General features: G+C 38.6%; 2 protein-coding genes across 10 annotated transcripts in view; one reads left to right on the forward strand and one right to left on the reverse strand.

Moving 5' to 3' along the window:
* Positions 1-6,324: 6,324 nt before the first annotated feature.
* klf5b (Kruppel like factor 5b) lies at positions 6,325-11,663 on the forward strand. Of its 5 annotated transcripts, none has more exons than XM_028590810.1 (4): positions 6,325-6,448; positions 8,410-9,340; positions 9,460-9,519; positions 9,911-11,663. In XM_028590810.1, the coding sequence occupies exons 2-4, from the start codon at positions 8,422-8,424 to the stop codon at positions 10,087-10,089; spliced, it is 1,158 nt and encodes a 385-aa protein (XP_028446611.1). In that variant the 5' UTR covers positions 6,325-6,448; positions 8,410-8,421; the 3' UTR covers positions 10,090-11,663. The 5 variants fall into 5 exon arrangements, with proteins under 5 accessions (XP_028446611.1, XP_028446609.1, XP_028446612.1 ...); XM_028590808.1 differs by lacking the exon at positions 6,325-6,448 and adding an exon at positions 7,314-7,645; XM_028590811.1 differs by lacking the exon at positions 6,325-6,448 and adding an exon at positions 7,485-7,568.
* A 1,683-nt stretch (positions 11,664-13,346) lies between these two features.
* Positions 13,347-19,398, reverse strand: part of klf12b (Kruppel like factor 12b) — a 41,279-nt gene continuing 35,227 nt past the window's right edge. For all 5 annotated transcript variants that reach the window (XM_028591152.1, XM_028591153.1, XM_028591154.1 and 2 more), the window contains one exon: positions 13,347-17,417. In XM_028591152.1, coding sequence (XP_028446953.1) covers positions 17,236-17,417 — 182 coding nt within the window. In that variant the 3' untranslated portion in view covers positions 13,347-17,235. The remainder of the gene's footprint in view (positions 17,418-19,398) is intronic.

A 19,398-nucleotide genomic window follows, 5' to 3' on the forward strand; every position in this document is an offset into this window, starting at 1 on the left:
GGGTGGCTCTCGTGGATTAGAAAGACACAAAGTGGAATATTTTCAAAATAGTTGGCACACATTGACAAAGACTTGGCTTGACTTGGAACAAAATTCGGTCTTCTCTTAGACACAGTAAGTGGATTGTTCTGCCAACACGATAAGGGTATTTTTCTCAACATCAGAGCCCTCAAAGTACCACCAGCAAATGTTTGGGAGAAGTGTGTCTCTTTTAACTATCACTTCTTTTGAACAGGTTTTTCCCCTAAATCTCTTTACTATTTTTTCCTTAGCTGTCCACACCAACTCTTCACCTCAGTACTTTCTTTGAGATGTACTTGGACAGCCTGTTTTCACGGCAGCCATTGACTGTCTATGTTGTGATTAAGCAGATGTTTTATTGCAGACTGCAACAGTCATTACTGCCATAAACCCATCTGTGGAATTGCTTTTTATGCAAATTTACAAAGCATCTGCATAAATAAAGTTCTAATTAATACCTTTCTGCAAACCTCTGCGCTCTTTGATTCCTAAGTGTTCTTAATTGTGTACAAGCAGGTAGAAAGTACAAATCAATGCTCACAATATGAGAGTGTTTGTTCTCCATGTACACAATATATATCTTATTTATTTTTTAGTACTCTTCAACTGTGAATATATAACACATAAATATTGTTTGGCAATATTTACACATTTATAGATTTTTGAAAGCACACTGCTCAGCCTTTATTTAAAGATGTATAGTATATTTATACATAATTACATTTTGACAACCCAACATGGTTAATTATTGACAATTCTTTGATTAAGAATGAGCTTAAAGCAATTTCAATCAAGGATAACATTTCGGTAAAGTTGCAGTGAGTAGCATTTTTAGCTCCCGTTGTCGGTTACAAGGGAAATAAAACAAAGTCTGCTGCTACCGGTTGATTGGGAACTACTGAAGAGTAAAGTTTCCCTGAGAACATTAAGGCTGCTTTATAGATCCCTTTGTTGTGAGGGTGCCAATGGAAGCTCATTAATTTCCCCAGGTTTTTAATGGGGAGTGTTGAACATGTGGCAAGAGTTGTCTTGGTGGGACCCTTATGAGTTGCACCTCTGCCGTTGAAGCGATGCCATGCTTTTTAATTGTAAAGATGTCCCTGGGCTAAGTAATCGAGCACATTTTATTGTTTAATGAATTGTACAAGCATCTTTCATTCAAGCAGTCTGATTGATTATTTATTTATTTTAATTCTAATTTCACTTTATATACAATGTTTTGTCAGTTGTTTTTTAGGTTTTTTTGTTGGTGATTCTTCTTTTGTAACTGTGAAATAATTTACATTCCCCTATGCTCATGATCTCTGCAAAGTATACTTAAACCCAATTTAGTGTAGCTTTGGAGTGGGTGTTCTTGTTTACCAAATACAGTAAATGTAAAAGCTAAAAGACATTTTGAGACTTGAACTTCCATTACCTTTGAAATCAGAAGAAGAAAAGACATTTTGTGAATAGAGAAAGACTTTGTTTAATGATTAAAGGAGGCATCTGAGACATGAGTGAGGAGGAGGGGCTGCAGTCAGTGAGTTCAGGGTAAAATGAAGAATGGCTTCAAAAAGTGTTGTGATGAAGGCAGGGTTTTCTGCGTTTAACTTTTATTTTGTAGGGATTAAGGAACGACACTGTTTCCAAAGCGAATGGATAGTTAATGTCACTTTCAAGTGTTAAATAACAGATCATCTGAAGTTGATTCACTAGGTGGCAGTGTCACTTTTTAAACAAATCAGCACTTGACTTGCACTGTGTTATACAATACGTGGTTAACTACTGTATGTGACTGGGCAATGGTTTACCGTGCTTGGTTTATTTGTGTGGAGAAAACAACCAAAAATGTCAAATTAAAACTAAATATCACATTATAGTTATGGTTACAGCTATGTACTGTATGTAGAAGTTGGTATCATTCACTTAACTTGGTGAAAGCCCTCTGGTAAAAAAGTGCAAACACTCTGATAGAATAGAGTCTGCTGTCATCAACTTTGCAATGCAGAGGCAGGATTTCTTATACAGCACAACATACAAACACAGGTTATGCTACTCTGTCTCTCTCTCATCAGCCTGTGAGATCTAGCAACTTTTAGCATAATGAATTTAGCCGGGATGCATTCTCTACACAGTCCATCAGGCCTGCCATCTAGGAGATTAAATTATGTCTGTAAGCATTAAAGCTTTGATGCTGTATTTGGGCGGCATGCATGCATCCATTTGCAAAATTCTATATAACAAAATTAAAAACATGGACACCTATGGAAAATGGCTTGGCACTAGCACTTAAACCCAACCACTCCAAACAGTCTGCTGACTAATGCATTTCTAATCATTTCTGTGATCAATGTTAGCTACTGTGCAATAAGATTAATCAGCCATATGCAAAGCTAGGATCACCTTGAACAAGAGAAGAAGAAAGAAAAAAAGGTAGATAAAAGGACTGAAAGAAAGTGTCTTAGCTATTATGTATGATAAGCACACTGTACAGAAATAAAGCACACCTGCATTATTCACGTTTTTTTCATGCTGTTGGTTTTGTGTGTTTGTGTGCGGCATTACACCATTGTGTTCCCCTCAGCTGTGCTTTGGCATCTGTGCATGGCCATCTCACTGCTGAATAGCTGCCTGATTATTCCAAATCTAAGGGAATATTCAAACAAGGCCGATAATGCATTCTTCCATATGATTCTCCAGAGCTGGGACAGCTGTTCAGCAGCTTTCAATGCCATGTTCAGAAAGGGACAGATTTCTCTGCTCAATTAATAGGCCCCATTAAAAATCAGGGGGAAGTTTGACAAATGAAGCAGAGATTCAGTTTGTCTTAGACAGAAGGCTTCAAAATAAGCCACGTTTTACTGCTGATAAATGGATATAATTTCACAAAAATGACTCCGAAATTATTGTTTAACTTCATAATCAATGGCCGCACAGGATTTCGATGTCCATGTAGGCAAACTTGGCAGATGTATTGAAATTTGCTTCTGTAAGCACACAAAGCCTGCACAATATGAGGAGTGCCGTTTACATTTCTAGACAATAACTGTCAGTAACTTTGTCACGAATGCAGTTGTCCAAATCAAACAGATTACAACCAGGTCAATTTCACAAACCTGTTCAACAAAATGATACAACTCTATTCACAAGAATTTGTCAGCTGTATCAGGACAGGAGGAATTACTGGAGATCAGTGTGTCTTTGTTCACTTCACTTTGGCCTCACAGTGATCTGAGAATGCAGTGGTGCTGCTATGCCGGTGCCTTGTAAAGTTTCAACTGGCAGATGAATTCTTTCAGTCTGGCTTTCTCCATCTCTCTCTCTCTCTCTCTCTCTCTCTCTCTCTCTCTCTCTCTCTCTCTCTCTCTCTCTCTCTCTCTCTCTCTCTCTCTCTCTCTCTCTCTCTCTCTCTCTCTCTCTCTCTCTCTCTCTCTCTCTCTCTCCAGAACAACGAGGGGGTTGTCTATCCAAGGGCACACCTGTAAGGTGCAGACCCTCGACAGGCTTACCTCAGTGGCCTCTCCTGCTGTACTCAAAAGGCAATTATTTCTCCCAGAAGATAGAGCACTGTCAACTTCAAACAGAGGACATTCTTTAGGCAGATTAGACTAAAATTATGTTTTATTATTTGGCCCTGAAGAATGAATCAGACTCTATTTGGTCGCCTTTGTGGTGAAATCCAAGACAGTTTAAATGGCAGAGGTATGTTTGGAGTCAGGGTAATACTCTGGTGTCTTTATGAAAGGGCAGCAGAGAGGATCAGATTAGAAGCTGAACAGCGAGAGTCTTTCAGTGTGGCTGTGCTATCATCTCTGTCTTCTTGTCCGTGCCTGTAGAGAGTTTAAATTAAATGGCTGTAATAAATGTTTTGGTCTTGCTGATGTGGTATGGCTGGCTATCAAACGAAAACGCTGTGGAGAAACGGCATGGTGGAAGATCAGAGAGAGGAACAAATGGAGGGTGGGTGAACTATGTCAGCACATTACCAACATTAGAAACTGACTTGTTTTCACTTAAACCTCAATTATAATGGTGGCTCCAGAAACAATTATATTGATGAATGCTTTCTAAGTTACTGTAATTAAATTATTCCATTTAATTAACAAATTATATTGAATTTCTCCCCAGAGGACGGCATTAGCCTCATCTGCTGTTTTACAAACAGGAGTACTCTAATGTTGTGTGCTATGGAAATGATTACTAATGCCTAATGAAACTGTGTCAGATCAGATAAATGCTGTACAGAGTCAACAAGGCAAGCTTGTAACACAGCCAAACTTGAGACGAAATAATAAAGCCAAAGAAGAAATTATTGATTTTTTTTTTTTTCAAGGGCAGGCTTTGTAAAACTGACATCAAATAAATTATACTTCTGAGTGCCTACTTGAAGTTTTAAAGAGAATATAGAAACAAATGTGTATTAAGCAAGCTATTTAAAAATAATAGTTATTGTGCCATGCATATGTTAAAATTTTTATTTACAACGAAAATAATCAGTGTTTTAAAATAAATTTGTATGTGCCATCAAAAACACATGAAGACAAAACAATCTTATTCAGAAACCTCTTAATCGCACTAAGTGAAAGTGTCAATTGATTGCATTAAAAAAGCATCCTATTGCTGTTTCCGCTCACTGGCTATAGAAGCTAATTATACACAATATAAAACTGGAATGCATTAACAGTGTTAATTTGATGGTTCAGCAGTACAAAGCTACAGTACGTAAATCCAAAAATGAAGTTCCACTGTAGCTGACCATTGCCCTCTGGTGGGAGTGCCAAGCACCTGCTTGAAGATAGACTATATATAGAGCACAAGATTTGTTTGTATTTCTTGTGTTACACTGAATGCCAGAGCATTTAAGATTATTTACAGACAAACAAAGATGACATAGCTGCACACAAATATGCCAACTATCAGTCATTGCATTTATTTCACAACCAAACACCCAATAATTTGATCTGCTCATCGAAAGTTATTCTACCCTTTCAAAATCAAAATAAAAGCACACTGTGCTTACAGTAGCAATGTGCTGCATGTGTTTATTGTCCTATCCCCTCTTGGCTTGGCCATATTAGTCCATGTGAGAGGAGAGAGGAGTTGTGATGCTGTAAGCACATACCGTGCATTCTCTCTCCTCCGCTGTGCAGTTGTTGGGCATATTGTGAGGTTTTAATACGGGGGATATGGAGGAGGGCTCGGCTCACATTCGCTGTGCAGGAAGAGCCACGGCCAAGAATGACAGTTGCTCCTCTTGGAGCTGAGACATCCATGGATTTAAATTGCACTCTGAAAGGTCAGCACATGACATGCAATCAATCAGCCCCTAATTGGATGATCAGCAGTCATTTGAATATGTCTCTGTTTTTTTTGGGGTTTTTTTGACTGCATTGTGTAAAATATGAACATGTGAGCACTTTCGTGGTGAACGCTCATTTGGATAACATTAGTGCTTTGAAGAATTTCTATTGTGTGGCACCCGAAAAAATATCATCACATAATCAAAAACAATTAGTAGAAGTAGAAACACAATATCAAATAATGGTGCTAATGTAAATGCATTTATAATGCGTGTTTCCAAAACATTGCAAAGTGCTTTGCAGCAAAACAAGGATTGACAGAAGAACAACAACAAAAAAAGAATAAAATAAGAATTTAAATTATAAGAAGTAAAATGATATCATGATTAAAACAAATATAACAAATTACAGTGAGTTAGGAGAAGGCCATGAGATAATAGTTATAATAGTTTTGAGATAGGGATTTCATAAGACTTTGATCATCGGTCATGAAGTTTCACAGCTGACAGGCCTGGACAGCAAAGACCTGTCACGTTTCATTCCCAAGTAAATAGCAGTGGATGAATATGACTTTTCAGTGTATGAGTGGTAAAAATGTTATTTCATATGACACATACACACACATACACATCAACAGCTTTTTTAAAACCCTGTGACCCTGTCTAACCTCAGAGATTCTCACATTTAAAACGTGTTCAGTCAAGTCTACAGTGGGTGCAGTTACAACATCTCAATAAGAGGACAAAAACTGCCTAAAGGAAAACATGGAAGGGAGTGGCAGTAAATGTCACATAATTAAAAAATCGAAGAATAAAATGCTGCTTAGCCTTACATCCGTGACAATGCTGTTGCATACCTGTGTTTCCAGTTCCAGCATGTTGCACTGACACAATCATCGACATAGGGTAGTACTTCATACACCTGTGTGGGAAAAAAAACACAACCCTGACAAGTGAGTTCCGTGTTAAGCTGAGGTATAAAGCTGCTGTCACTGTGATCTTAAGACGGCTGGAAGATTTAGGTTACCGACTGTTTTTCATTGCTGAGCCAGCTATCTATAGTATATATCCAAGGATGTAGAACAAGAACAAAAAAGGCAGATAAATACATCATATCTCAAAATTCAAACAAGGTCACGACAAAAGGTATGTAATGAGTAGAAATTGCAATTGCAAAAGTGCCTCATGAATGCAGCATTTGCAGTTTAGTTTGGTTTTAACATTGTGAAAAGTTAAGAGGACTACATGCAGCTTTGGTAGAGATCATCATTGCTTCATTTAAGTGTGACACCCCATGTATTTGAGTGAAATGCTGAGCTATTTTGACGTAAACATCCCCTGCCAGTATGTGTGCAGGCTTCACTGCCGGCTCAGAAATGTTGGCATCAAGTATGCAGTCCTGACAGACAGCTGCACTGCAGTGGCGTTTTTAACATGCCAGACCAGGACCCAAGCGTGCTGGAGGCTCTAAATAAAATCAAAAAACTGCATCCAAAATTGAGTGGAAAATTGTACTGTACTAACTTGATTCACTGTGGTGGCAGCTGAGGAGCGGATAAATCATCATTTTGAATGTGTCAATAGAGGTCTAAAAAGGTCAAACATGACTGAACCAACCTTGTGTATTAAAATGTGAACAAATCTGCATTTAATTCAAGTTTTATTTTTCTAACCCTACATGTCTTTGGCTCTCAAACAAATACGAGTCATGTGAAAGTTAATGAAGCCACTCAGCCTGTTTCGCATGATCCTGAGGAACACTGCTGCTCTGATTAAACCAATTATCACTTTATTCTCAAGTCTGCGAATACGCTGCTCCTTTATGGATACAAACACTTGACACTTCCTCAACTGCCTCTTTACCCCCTAAGTGTTTAGTGTTATTTCTACCTTCAGTCATTTCAGCTCATCACACAACCACAACGTTCATTACACATTACGTGTTTCTCGATCGCCTAGTTGTCCTGTTTATTTTCTACATGTTCCGCCCCGCCCTGCAGACGCGCTGATATCACGCAGTTGCGTAATTTGACAAGCGAAAAATAGGGAGAATGAACGTTTGACAGCTGGCTCTCTTGCTCGTACAGATTGTTTCGAAACAAAACAATACCTATGCTTAATTTATTTGTCAACGATTTCGGATAGTTAGACTGTACCTCTGCTTTTATGGCCGCTGCCGTGAGGAATAATGTTTGGGTTGCTCCGGGGCAGGACGCGCAGTTTCTTCATACAACCACCGCGCCACTGACAGCCGACGGTCTGAGAGGTGAAGATCATGGACAAGTGCTCTGTAACACGAGGGATGCGATCCCCGGGACTTCCTCTTTTCATGATTATAATTTGGTAGGGGATTGCATTTTTTTTTTCCTTCTTCTTGCATCTGCCTTAGAGCGTCACAATGGTTATGATGCGTGCTGGATTTCACGTAAAAAGACCGATTTCACGTAAAGATGTAAGCCTAATATTGGAGGCAGGCAGGCCTGTGTGTTTGTGTGTTGTAATATTCACAGCTATAGTGCCCCAGCACGTGACGGAAAATTCGCATTGAATGTGGTATTGATGCTGACATTCAGCAGGGCATGGCTGGGATGTGAAACGTTGCACCCGCTCCCGAAACTTGTGAGGAAGAGATGCATAGCGCTGCAGAGCAACTGGATGTTCTAATTTCAGCCATGTATTTCCAAACAGCTTAGGCTGGAGCGTTTCAGAAGGGCGTCTGCTGCTTGTAAAAGGGGGGTGGTGGTGGGGGGCTTTTTTGATGTGACCGTGTGTACACAAGTACAGGCCCCAAATGCATCCCCCCACATTTATTAACACCAGTTAGTTTTGTTTGTTTTGTAAGTTTTATGGTGCTTTGGCATCAGTGGATAATAGTGGGTATTTCTGGTTTTGCATTAAACTGGTCTTTTTTGGCTATTGCAGTCATTATTTTTCATAAGAAGAAAAACACTGCTGAGGCGTTCAGGGTCCATCCTAACTGCTTATATCAAGTGTTCAAGGAAACTATCTTATACATTAATAACATGTGAGAGCCTGAATAAATTAGATGACACCATTGCATTTGGATTAAGACAACTTTATGCATTTTCTTCTCTTCTGTTTTCCAGGGTAAATCTGACATGGACTACCTGTCTCCGCACCAACAGGACATAGTGAATTCCAAAATGTTGTGCAGGGACAGCGCTCTGATGCCAGAGCCGCCTTTCAGCGAGGACTTTGCCTCCCCGTACAGCGCCAACATGAGCCTGCTCCTTCCTGACATCCCATACCTGCACCCTGGTCTCTGCAGGACTATGAGACCGATCAAAACAGAGCCGTCACACTCTCTGATGCACCCCAGCTGTCAGGGCAACAACGGAGGGCCGCTAACACTCCCAGAATACACAGGTGTTTTTAGTGCAGCCGACACAGCTAGCGGTACATTTTTTATCAAACAGGAAGTGCCAGATTTCCAGGATGTCCCCCTGTTTCAACTTTTGAACTCTGATTTGGAGCAGCTCGTTCATGGGTCACAGCTGAACTCCATCCCCATGGCCCCATTAAGTCTTCCTATTGGGAACGTCCATGTAGGCCCAGTGCAGAATTCTGCTAAACCCACAAGCAGTCCTCAGAATGAATGTTTTCCATTTAATCGACACTTAGGCCATCAGCAGAGACCAACCTATTTGCCGCCCTCTCCGCCAAACTCTGATCCCCCGAGTCCAGAAAGGGGGAAGGAGGTTCTTCACAATCTGTCCCCACCTCCCTCCTACGAAGCCAGCATCGCCTCCAAGTTAACTTTTCAGACCCATAATCCCATTGATTCAGGACAAATTTCTAGTGTAGCTCCAATCCAGTGCCCAGACCAGAATTCCAATCGTGGATTAGTCCAAAGCCCAGGTCCTGCGCCAGTCCAGCGTTCAAGCCTAACACCAGGTCAGATGACGCCAGGTGTTGGCCCACTGTCCCCAGTGTTGGCCCAGTCGGCTTCAGTTAGGTACAACAGAAGGAATAATCCTGATCTGGAGAGACGGCGGATTCACCACTGTGATGTTCCAGGTAAGACTTCTGCTCAGTTTGCACAACAATAAAGTTGAATTTAGAGTTTTGCAACGCTAAAATTCAAATCCAAGTGGGAGCACAGCATACCGATCTTAATGACCTTTTTTTCCCTTTAGGGTGCAGGAAAGTATACACCAAGTCTTCTCATTTAAAAGCCCATCTACGGACCCACACAGGTAAAATGTTTTGAGTCGCACTTCTTATTTTGGGGTGAAAGTGGTGATGTTGCCAGGCAGAAAAAAAGTACTTGGCATGCAGATGCATTCTGTCTGCTGACAGACCTGGCCCACATCTCACTGCTGTCAAATCACATAAACCCTATAGCTCTCATAAAGGCGGCAGGGAAAAAGACAGGACACGCTGTGATTTATGGCTCAAAGTTGAGTTGCGTGTAAGGAAAAGTATCAGCTTTTTCCTCATTGAAACTCACTTGTTAGTCATCTGAGATATGTAGAATACATACTTTTAAGTAATGTTATTTATTTAGGGAAACGATCCTCATATCCAAATATGTGTTGTCCATCTACCGTAGCTTCATTTTGCTTCTTTTTCTATCGTCTGCTGAAGGAGAGAAGCCGTACCAGTGCTCCTGGGAGGGATGTGAGTGGCGCTTCGCCCGTTCTGATGAGCTGACTCGCCATTTCAGGAAACACACCGGGGTGAAGCCTTTCCAGTGTGGCGTGTGTAGCCGCTGTTTCTCCCGCTCTGATCACCTGGCCCTGCACATGAAGAGACACCAGAGCTAGAAAACCCTCTCATGCAAATCAAGCCAACATTTTTTTTTTCTTTTCAGTAAACATGGACAAAGAACCAGCACTTACATATCAGCAAACAAACAAATTAAAAACTGTGGATAATTTCACTCCCTCCCCAGTGGAGACATTCTTAGCAGTGCTGGCCCACAAATAATTGTTTCTTTTATTGTAAAAAGGTTAAATATTACTGTTGCCTTACTTTATTTCCACAAATATGCCCCAATATTGGGGGACATTTGCAAAGATGTCAGTCAAAAATCATTAACCAAATGTGATAATGAAATAATATTCAGCCTTTATTTTCATTGGATTATGTTGCACTGCAAAGAACATGAACAACTTCAAGTGTCTATTTTTTTCAAGTTTTTCATTGTACAGATCATATCAACATGGTACCGTGTCATTTATTAAATTAACGTTAATAGCAAATGGCCATACTGTGAGTGCAGATATAGTACTGCTCTTAACTGGAAGGTCAAAGAATATGTTGTTTTAGTCAGCAGGTCAAAGGATTGATAGTGTGTGTGTGTGTGTTAGAAAGTAACAGCAGTTAGTTAAAGTTGTACGTAAATAAGTTGGGGATTTACTAAAAGACACAGTAGGAGGAATAAATATTGGGATGAGCGTTGTTTGCAAGCCGTGTGGTGAGTGCAGCGCTTACAGCATGACTTTAACACTGCCAGATTTATGGGTCACTCTGCCAATGAGGATAACTCAAAACAAAATCTATATTTACTCATAACACTGAAATGAAAGGAAGATAATGGGTTTGAGATATTAATCATATTTATTTGGACAGCATTATGAATGTTCTATATCTATGCCCCCTATACTGTATGGTAACATATCGTCCTTACAGAAAGTGTTAAATGTCTTTCAGGCAGTTGCAGAGATAAATCCAAATGGTTCTTGTTTGTTTTCTATGGACTCTGCATGATGTTATTTAATTATTGAAAAGGTTCTACGTATTATGTTGGGCTTGTTTTGTCCCATGTTAATTTCAGCCACGCAGCAGTGGTGGTTAAGAGATTCATGATCAAACAAAATGAATAACTTTTGAGTACAGTGTGACATTTCAGCAGCAGGTCAAATTTAGACTCAATCTTTCGACTTTGTTTAGGTTGCAAATTATCTGAAGGAATACCATATTACTGACAGTTTGTCTTCATAAGTAGTTACAAAGTGAGCCTGAGATTTCTTTCAGACTTAGACTTGGCCCCTGCCAGTCTGAACATCTGTGTAAGCTTTTTGGTTTCTTTGACTACTATCCATGTATTCCAATACCATTTGAAAGTGCCTTTAACTACTTTTTTTGGACGAATGAAAAACGAAGCTGCCCCGTTGGGACAATGTTCTTTTATCAGGTACTCTACTCTACTTAAATGATTCTGTATGTTGGCTGCCCCTCCTTATTTCCACTCTATAGCAATCTCTATTTATGACCAAGTTTCTTTATAATTATAGAGTCGGGTTGGACAAATAATTTGTTAAGATGTTTATATTTTTTATCTGGTGTTTAAGGATACAATCTGGTGATTGTTGTGTGTATAAAGATTTTAAACTTTTGTTTTTTATTGCAGAGACTGTTTATTTTTATTTTCTGGCTAAGACTAAGAAGCATCAAATTATAGAGTATTGTTACAGTCTACACTGTCATCACTTTCTCCAGCCAAGATAGCAGCTCAGTGGAGTATGTGCCAGTGAATTATTGCAATACTTTTAAAATATATATATACACACAGATATTTTGACATGGCGTAACAATATTTTGTGTCATAGCTTCATAACATGAAGATGTAGCCTAAATTGATAAAATGTGCTATGAAGCCATGTGACCCTCAGTGCAAATAAAAGTTTTGTGTTGAATATTTCTTTTTTAATGTCTGATTTGTTTTTTTTTTTAAAAAAAAAAAAAAAGTTAGGCTTTCACATTGTAGGTACTACAGTAATTTAATCTTCTGTATGGGTCCTTCTGTTTGTAACACATTCAGCATTTTATAGTTTTTATTCATCCATATACCACAGCTTATTGTTAAAGTTTAACCAGGTGGCATGGATGTGGATTTGAGTTATTATTTTACAATATTTGCATACATCACCTTACTTTTTAAGTTAGAATTACATTTTGAAAATGTAAAGTATGTTCTGATTATAAATAAAGGATGAGCATTGCTAGACAACCACTTAAAAAAGAGGAAACAAGAGAACAGGCATGCTTGTGAAATATTTGCAAAATTCGACAGATGTATTTTTTGCAATTTAAGTGATTGCATAAAAAAAAGTGATTCCTCCTTCACATTTCCCAGAGTTCGATCATATTTGCTGTTCCACTTCTTTTTGGTTCTCAGTGGAACAGCATGTGATTTGGCTACAGTGTTTGGTAGTTATTCAGGAACACCCTTTATGTACATAACCTACAAGATGACTTCTTTTGTTGTTTTAATTGTTGGAAATTATCCTTATATGAGTCATAGCAGAGGTGCTGACAAAAGGTGCCAAGAAAGACTGAACAAACCAGAGAAGTTGTCTGAACTTGTCCTGAGTGGAGCAAGTCCCCTGTGGAGATTGTTATAGTATCACTCTTATTTACTCATGTACTTCTCTTTGCTTGTTCAGTATACCCTACACAGTATAGGCTCTCGTGAGTGATAAATCACACGTGTGATACACTGCACATCGAAATGCAAAGCGGAGTGGGAATTGAAAGCTTGTTATTGTAATCATCTGAATCCTTTGCTGGCTGACAGAAGCATCCATCCAGATCCTGTTATAATAGAGTGCCGTACAGGATGTACTGGGCGTTTTCTTTTAAGCGCAACCTTTTCTCAGAAACTGTATTCACAACATAGCGTGTTAAAACATACCAGGTCTTAAAATACCACTCTCTGTTGGTACTAGATGATAAAGCAATATTATATTACAAAGAGCAACATCACGTTTTACCTGAATGTTTAAATATGTGATCAAGGATTTTCAGGTACAAAAGATTTTTTTTGACTAGGCTGTATATTTATATAAGCAGGTGAATCAATGGTTGTCCAATATTCTTTCCTACTTCTTGTAGTGTTCAGATGTACTGTACTCTGTGTACAAGCTACTGTACTGTATATCATCTATAATGTCTTCACTAATACCAAGATTAGGTTTCTGAATGCCTGAGAATGTGAGTACAGTACTCAGATGTCTAAGTGACATCGAAACCGCATACCATCCATCTCAGTCACAGACAGCAACTAGCTCCATACCAGTGTGTTACATACAAAATGCAACTTTATTAACCTTCATGCCTCCATTCATATTAATATACATGTATATGTTTGAACTTATTTTAATTTCACAGCTCCATCCATATGAAAAATACAGAGAAAAAGGCAAAAACACTGACTGGATACTTAAACAACTCTTGAAGAAAAGAAAAAGCGTAACAGAAAAAAAGGACACCTGTTCTCGAAGTTTTGAAAAATATCAGGATTAAAAATTTCTTTTACAGATGTGGAATTCCATGAGCAGAATCTCCCTTTTGAAGCAATGCTGAGCAATATCACAACTTTTTTTTTTTTAACGGTAAGAATGAAAAGATCAGAATATATTTACACTACACTCACTTTACATAAATACAGGAACAACGATTACTGTACGTAATATCAGCAAACTTGAAACATAGGCATTGGCTTTACTACTTAAATTTTCAAAACCAGGAAATCAAAAGCGGATGTTACACAGAAAGTAAAATAGATATTGAACTGAAGAGAATTGTATGACCAGAATTCATTAACAAAGACGTCGCTCTACAGCCGGAATGCCAGACACAAGATTCCTCATTATATTCCATGTTGAGTTCCTGTGATGAACACCATTGTATGAAACATCATTGTAACTCACTTTTGTTCCAACTTAGAGGAAGTGACTTATTGCAAGCAAAGGAATAACACAAGCTATAAACAGCCTGTGAAAGTGGTATGGGAGGATGCTGCATTTGACACATGACATAAGGCTCAGTGCAAAAAGAAAGTTAAACATTAAAGGTCCGACTTGCATAATGTTGTCTGTGCTTTTTTTTTCTTCAAAATGTATGGTTTCCCATTGGATATTTATTAATTTGAACAAACATGTTGAAATCCGAACTCTGCACAGAGCAGTTGATATTACAAGTTTGCAATATGAGGCACTATTCATTATTATTGCATAACTTTGACCCTGGTTACCGTAACAAAATTATGCTTTTTAAATGAGGAAAGCGATGCTGAAGGGAATTATAATACACTCTGTCCTGTGGAGACACCATATTCAAGTCTAATTGAATCTAGCAAAAACTGGTGTATTAAGGCATGCAACTTCATAACTGAATACGAGAGTACACATGTTGTTGATATGTGCTTGATCCATGTAATTTCTTGTCCGGGTATAGCAAAATAGCAACACAGGGAATTGAGTACCTTAATATGGTCAATGTATATAAATAACTTGTTGAATATAGCAAACACTTCAGCCTTGGGAATAAAAATGATTTGATCATGAACTTATTTAACCACAAACCAAAGAAAGCAAACTGTTCTATAACATCACATCTGATAATTTACATGATGGATACCATTAGCCCCATTTCACTGTATATCAAATTAGATAAATTACAGTCTCTGAAAAAAGACTTTACATGTATAAATGTATTTTCTGCATCTACTAATCAAAAGCCCTATTTTTCAAATGTATATACAGGCTGTAGAACTTTGTAATAACTTTTATCTTCACTATCACATATATTACAACATTTCAAAAGATCCTTTTTACAGAAGAAAAAGACTTGTATGAAAAGATGAAGGGCCCCTCAATAATAAAATGCTCTTATACATTATATGGAGGATAAAATATGATCATGATTATTGTTTATAAATTGACATCTGAAATAAAATAATTTGAAATCATACTAATAAACAAACAAGGTGCTGATATGCTTTTGCCAAAATGATAATACAACTGGGCATAATGACATGTGTGCAAAGAATATACATAAATAATGATAACATACATTACCATTCTCCATTACATCAAATGGGTATCACATACATTGGGTGCATGTGTGGAAATGACTTCCTGGATTTGGCTACTTTACTGAAAGTGAGGATGTTCAATGCAAAGTGTGCAGGTGTGTGTGCACATGTGCATGAGTGTGTGAGTGAGTGGTTTTCAAGGTGCTATTATCAAAAAGGTTGCCATTTCTTTTTACTGGCTTCGGTCCAATAAATGCATTTAGCAGCACTATCAAATAATATGGGATGGCTTGATGCTCTGAGTTTATGTGTGCAGGTCTTACACAGCATGAAGAGTACTGAAAATACTTGGAAACATATCTGTCATTATGACTATAAAAAAACTTTTTAATTAAATTTCCTGATTAAGGTTAAGTGATGTTCTCTAAGAGGTAAAATATTTCTGCCAGGAACTGCATCTAAAACGTAGTCTTACTGTACTTACATAATTAATTCATGTATGTACTGTACATGCATGTGTATTGTTTTAATTCTATGTACTTTGTATGTATGCATATGTGATTCCTCAATTGTTTTAAGCATTATATGTAGCCAAATCTCAGGTAAATCACATCATATATCTGGTCTGAGGTGAAACATTTCAAGTGACTTTCTGTATTCGAGACAAACAAAACAAAATAAAATGATTCAGAGTAACTCCCTAACTGAGACACATCAGAGTGGAGCCTTGTGCTGGAGCTACGAACCAATCAAACAGAGGGAGTCATGGTACAGAGTGAGGAGTTGGCCCAGTTCGAAACTTCTCCTCCTGTATTGACATCAGCAAACAGAACAACGAGGAGGTTGGCGTTCCTTCTCATCAATTTGTTCAGTATGTATTGCTCTTCTGTATTGTACATCAGGTAGCACACTATCCCTGTAACACTGCAGCTGATGTCAGTTTCAGCTCATGGTTCAAGTGCCGTTGTGCAAAACCACAACGCAAGTTCCTTTCACTGTCAAACCCAGCTGAGAAAACAGAGCTGAATAATAATAATAAAAAAAAAAGATCAATCGGGACAGAATAAAAAGCATGAGTCTGTAAGGTGCCTCTAATTTTTTTTCACATACTAGAAATCTCCTCTGATTGTTTCAAAGTTCACTGTACATGAGGGGTTGTATTTTTCTGAGTCAAACATAAGCAATAAGCAGGCATTTAAAAAGAAAAAAAGCAAGATTCAATAAACAAAACGTTGTCATACTGAAAGTATATTTATCCTTTAAGATTGCACTTTACTGATTGCTAATCACAGCACAAATTCCACCAAATATTTTTTTTTAAAGAAATGCTTTCAAGAGGCTCAACATAAAGAATAGCACTGATGAGATTTGGGGTTGTCCGGCCCTGTGAGTGGGTCATAAACGGTGTGTTTCTTTGCTGGTGTGAAGGTGTGCTTGTCCAGTTTAAATTGTTTGAAATAAAGCAATGAATATCTGTAAAAGTAGACGTGTAGATGAGGTTAATCCATTCAGGCTGTGGCTATTTGAGTTAATGTCATTTGCCGTTTGCTGGCTGCGAGACAGGTGAAAGTCCAGCCCTCTTTGAGCTTCTATATGGGATGCCTCGGCTATAACAGCAGGCGCCAGGAGGCAAAGGAAACTATCTGTGATTAAATGCCGTCCTCTGCTGGTCACAAATCAGACTGCATTATATATATATTTTTTTGTCCAAATAAAGAGTGTGAGTTTATCTTTAAAAATCAAAGTGAAACATTTACAAACAGTGCTGTAAAAGACAGTTCCCTATTATACTCCAAAGAATAACAATAACAGATCCTGCCGTCTATTCCTTCCAACCCAAAGAGGATCCAAAAGTGACCCTGTTTTGTGCTCCACAAGCTTTGTGCACCTCTCCATCTTCTCTCCTTATGACGGATGAGAGAGAGAGTGTGTGTGTGTGTGTGTGTGTGTGTGTGTGTGTCTGTGTGTGTGTCTATGTATGTGTACGTGTGTGCGTCCAGGCCAGCTGAAAAACATTCATAGGGAGAGCCCGCTCCCCCGGCTGCCTGTGTTTGTGTGTGTCTGTTCTTTTGATCTCTCTCTCTCTCTCTCTCTCTCTCTCTTTCTCTTTCTCTCTCTCTCTCTCTCTCTTTATCTCTCTCCATCTTATTCACACCAGCATGTGTCTCCGTCGGTGCAGGGCCAAGTGGTCAGATCTGGAGAAGCTGCGGTCACAGTCTGCACACTTGAAGGGCTTCACCCCTGTGTGTTTTCTGTAATGCCTCGTCAGCTCATCAGAGCGGGCAAACTTCCACGTGCAGCCGTCCCAGGTGCATTTGTATGGCTTTTCCCCTGCAGAGAAAGACAGAAAACACAGTGCACGGTTAGTACTGTGGACATACTTAGGCCTCATAACAATAATGGTACTTTGACCCAAATTATTGCTGACTTGATGGATTAGACAACTCAAACAAGGTTCAAGAGTCTGCCAATAGATTTTCCAATTGTTCTGGGATGAAAAATCAGTATACACAGGACCAGTGTGTATGATTTAGTAACCTCTAGAGGTGAGGTTGCAGATTGCAACCAACTGAATATCCATTCCCTCACCCCTCCCGTTGCAACAGTGAAGTAGAACCTACGGTGGCCTTCCGGTAACGTAAGGTAAGAAACGTAAAAGGCACTCTCGAGAGCCAGTGTTTGTCTGTTCTGGGCTACTGTAGAAACATGGTGGTGCTACATTGGCGTTCTCCGTGGAAGAGGAACCGCTCCCTTGTAGATATGAAGGGTTCATTCTAAGTTAACAAAAACACAACGATTCCATTTTTGTATATAGATCCCCCTAAAATACTTTGGTCCTTTAAAGCAGGCAATAAGCTATCAGGAAGGCCTCATGGCAGTCATAACCACAGATTCCCATCGTTACGGTATAAGAGAGTAAGTGATTATAAGAAACTGAGATTTTTGCCCTTCGAAAGTATCATGACCATACATAATGCTTTACAACTGCTATTATAGGACATCACATAACATTAATTATTAAATGTGTTAGCAACTATTAGGCAACATTATACTGCACGTGTTGTTGCACTGTAGGCACATATATCGATATAATGCATTACAGATGTAGACCTAAGAGAAAATGTGCCAAAAGCTGTCCCATTTGTGTTTGACTGAACAATATTAATGATGTTCCTAGAAGTGATGGCTGTCTTTTTTTTGACATTCCTTACAATTACACTGTTAACAATTCTGCCTCCCTAACATGGCATCAAGATGTTCTTCTGTGTGAGTCTGAGTGACAAAAACTGAACAAAAAGGACAACAGTGTTTACATGCCACAATCGCCAGCTCAGTATCAGAATAAGTTAGGCACCTGTAAGAAGGTTTCTCAAGATCATGGTCTCAGTTTTGAGTCCGGCCTTAAGGATGCTTTATTCATTTTTATTAAGATTATTTTGGGGGGCATTTTAGGCCTTTATTTCCACAGGACAGTTTGCTTGTGTGGCTCATAAGGACAATATGCCATCTATATGTTTAACTAAATGATCGTTACATTAGTTTTCACACTTGTAAAAGACATGCACGTGCACAGAATCTGAGGAGGTAAACCTTCCTTGTAGCAGTTATACTTTTATTTTTATTTTTTTAGATAATTTTTTGGGGCATTTTTAGGCCCTTTATTTCAAAAGGACAGACGAAGACATGAAAGGGGAGAGAGAGGGAATGACATGCAGCAAAAGGCTGCCGCAGCGTCGAGGAGTAAACCTCTATATATGTGCGCCTACTCTACCAACTGAGCAAACCAGGAAGGACGTTTTATTGATATCTTGGACTTGTTTTGTGCTTATTTTTATTCAGGTCTGGCTAGTTTTCCCTTTTACTTCCACTCAAGCTACTGTACATGACAAATGTGTCAATGTATTGATGTTTGGTCCAGTTAAAACCAATGTGTGAAGGTGTCATACATACGTACACAAATTTTAGTTATTTCACAGGTATTGACTACAAAAATGCTTAAAAAGATTATGAAGAGTAGGTTCACATCTACCGTATGCTAATTTTTACTTGATTTTTAGATATTTATTTCCAGATTTAGAATGAATAGTATGCACTTTATTGTCTTTTTAAAATTGCTCTGGTCTCAGTCTTGATTTGGCATTGACCTTTGACCTGTTCCAGATTAAAATTCTCAAATGGTTTTTAGTGCAACCATAGCACATTATTACCTGTGTTACATATGTGCAAAGCTCATGGTGCTGCCTAACCCAATATAAGAGTGTGACTTTCTGAACATGTAAATGTCATCACTGACAGCTTGAGCTGACAACAT

Source organism: Perca flavescens, chromosome 11, assembly GCF_004354835.1.
Source record: "Perca flavescens isolate YP-PL-M2 chromosome 11, PFLA_1.0, whole genome shotgun sequence".
Taxonomy (NCBI): domain Eukaryota; kingdom Metazoa; phylum Chordata; class Actinopteri; order Perciformes; family Percidae; genus Perca; species Perca flavescens.

Excerpts from the sequence above, each read along its gene's own strand:
- klf5b (XM_028590808.1), top strand. The coding sequence starts at position 7,469 with ATGGCCGCTGCCGTGAGGAATAATGTTTGGGTTGCTCCGGGGCAGGAC. Across the intron at positions 7,646-8,409 it reads CTTTTCATGATTATAATTTG|GGTAAATCTGACATGGACTA; the intron begins GTAGGGGATTGC and ends TCTGTTTTCCAG. Across the intron at positions 9,520-9,910 it reads CCATCTACGGACCCACACAG|GAGAGAAGCCGTACCAGTGC; the intron begins GTAAAATGTTTT and ends CGTCTGCTGAAG.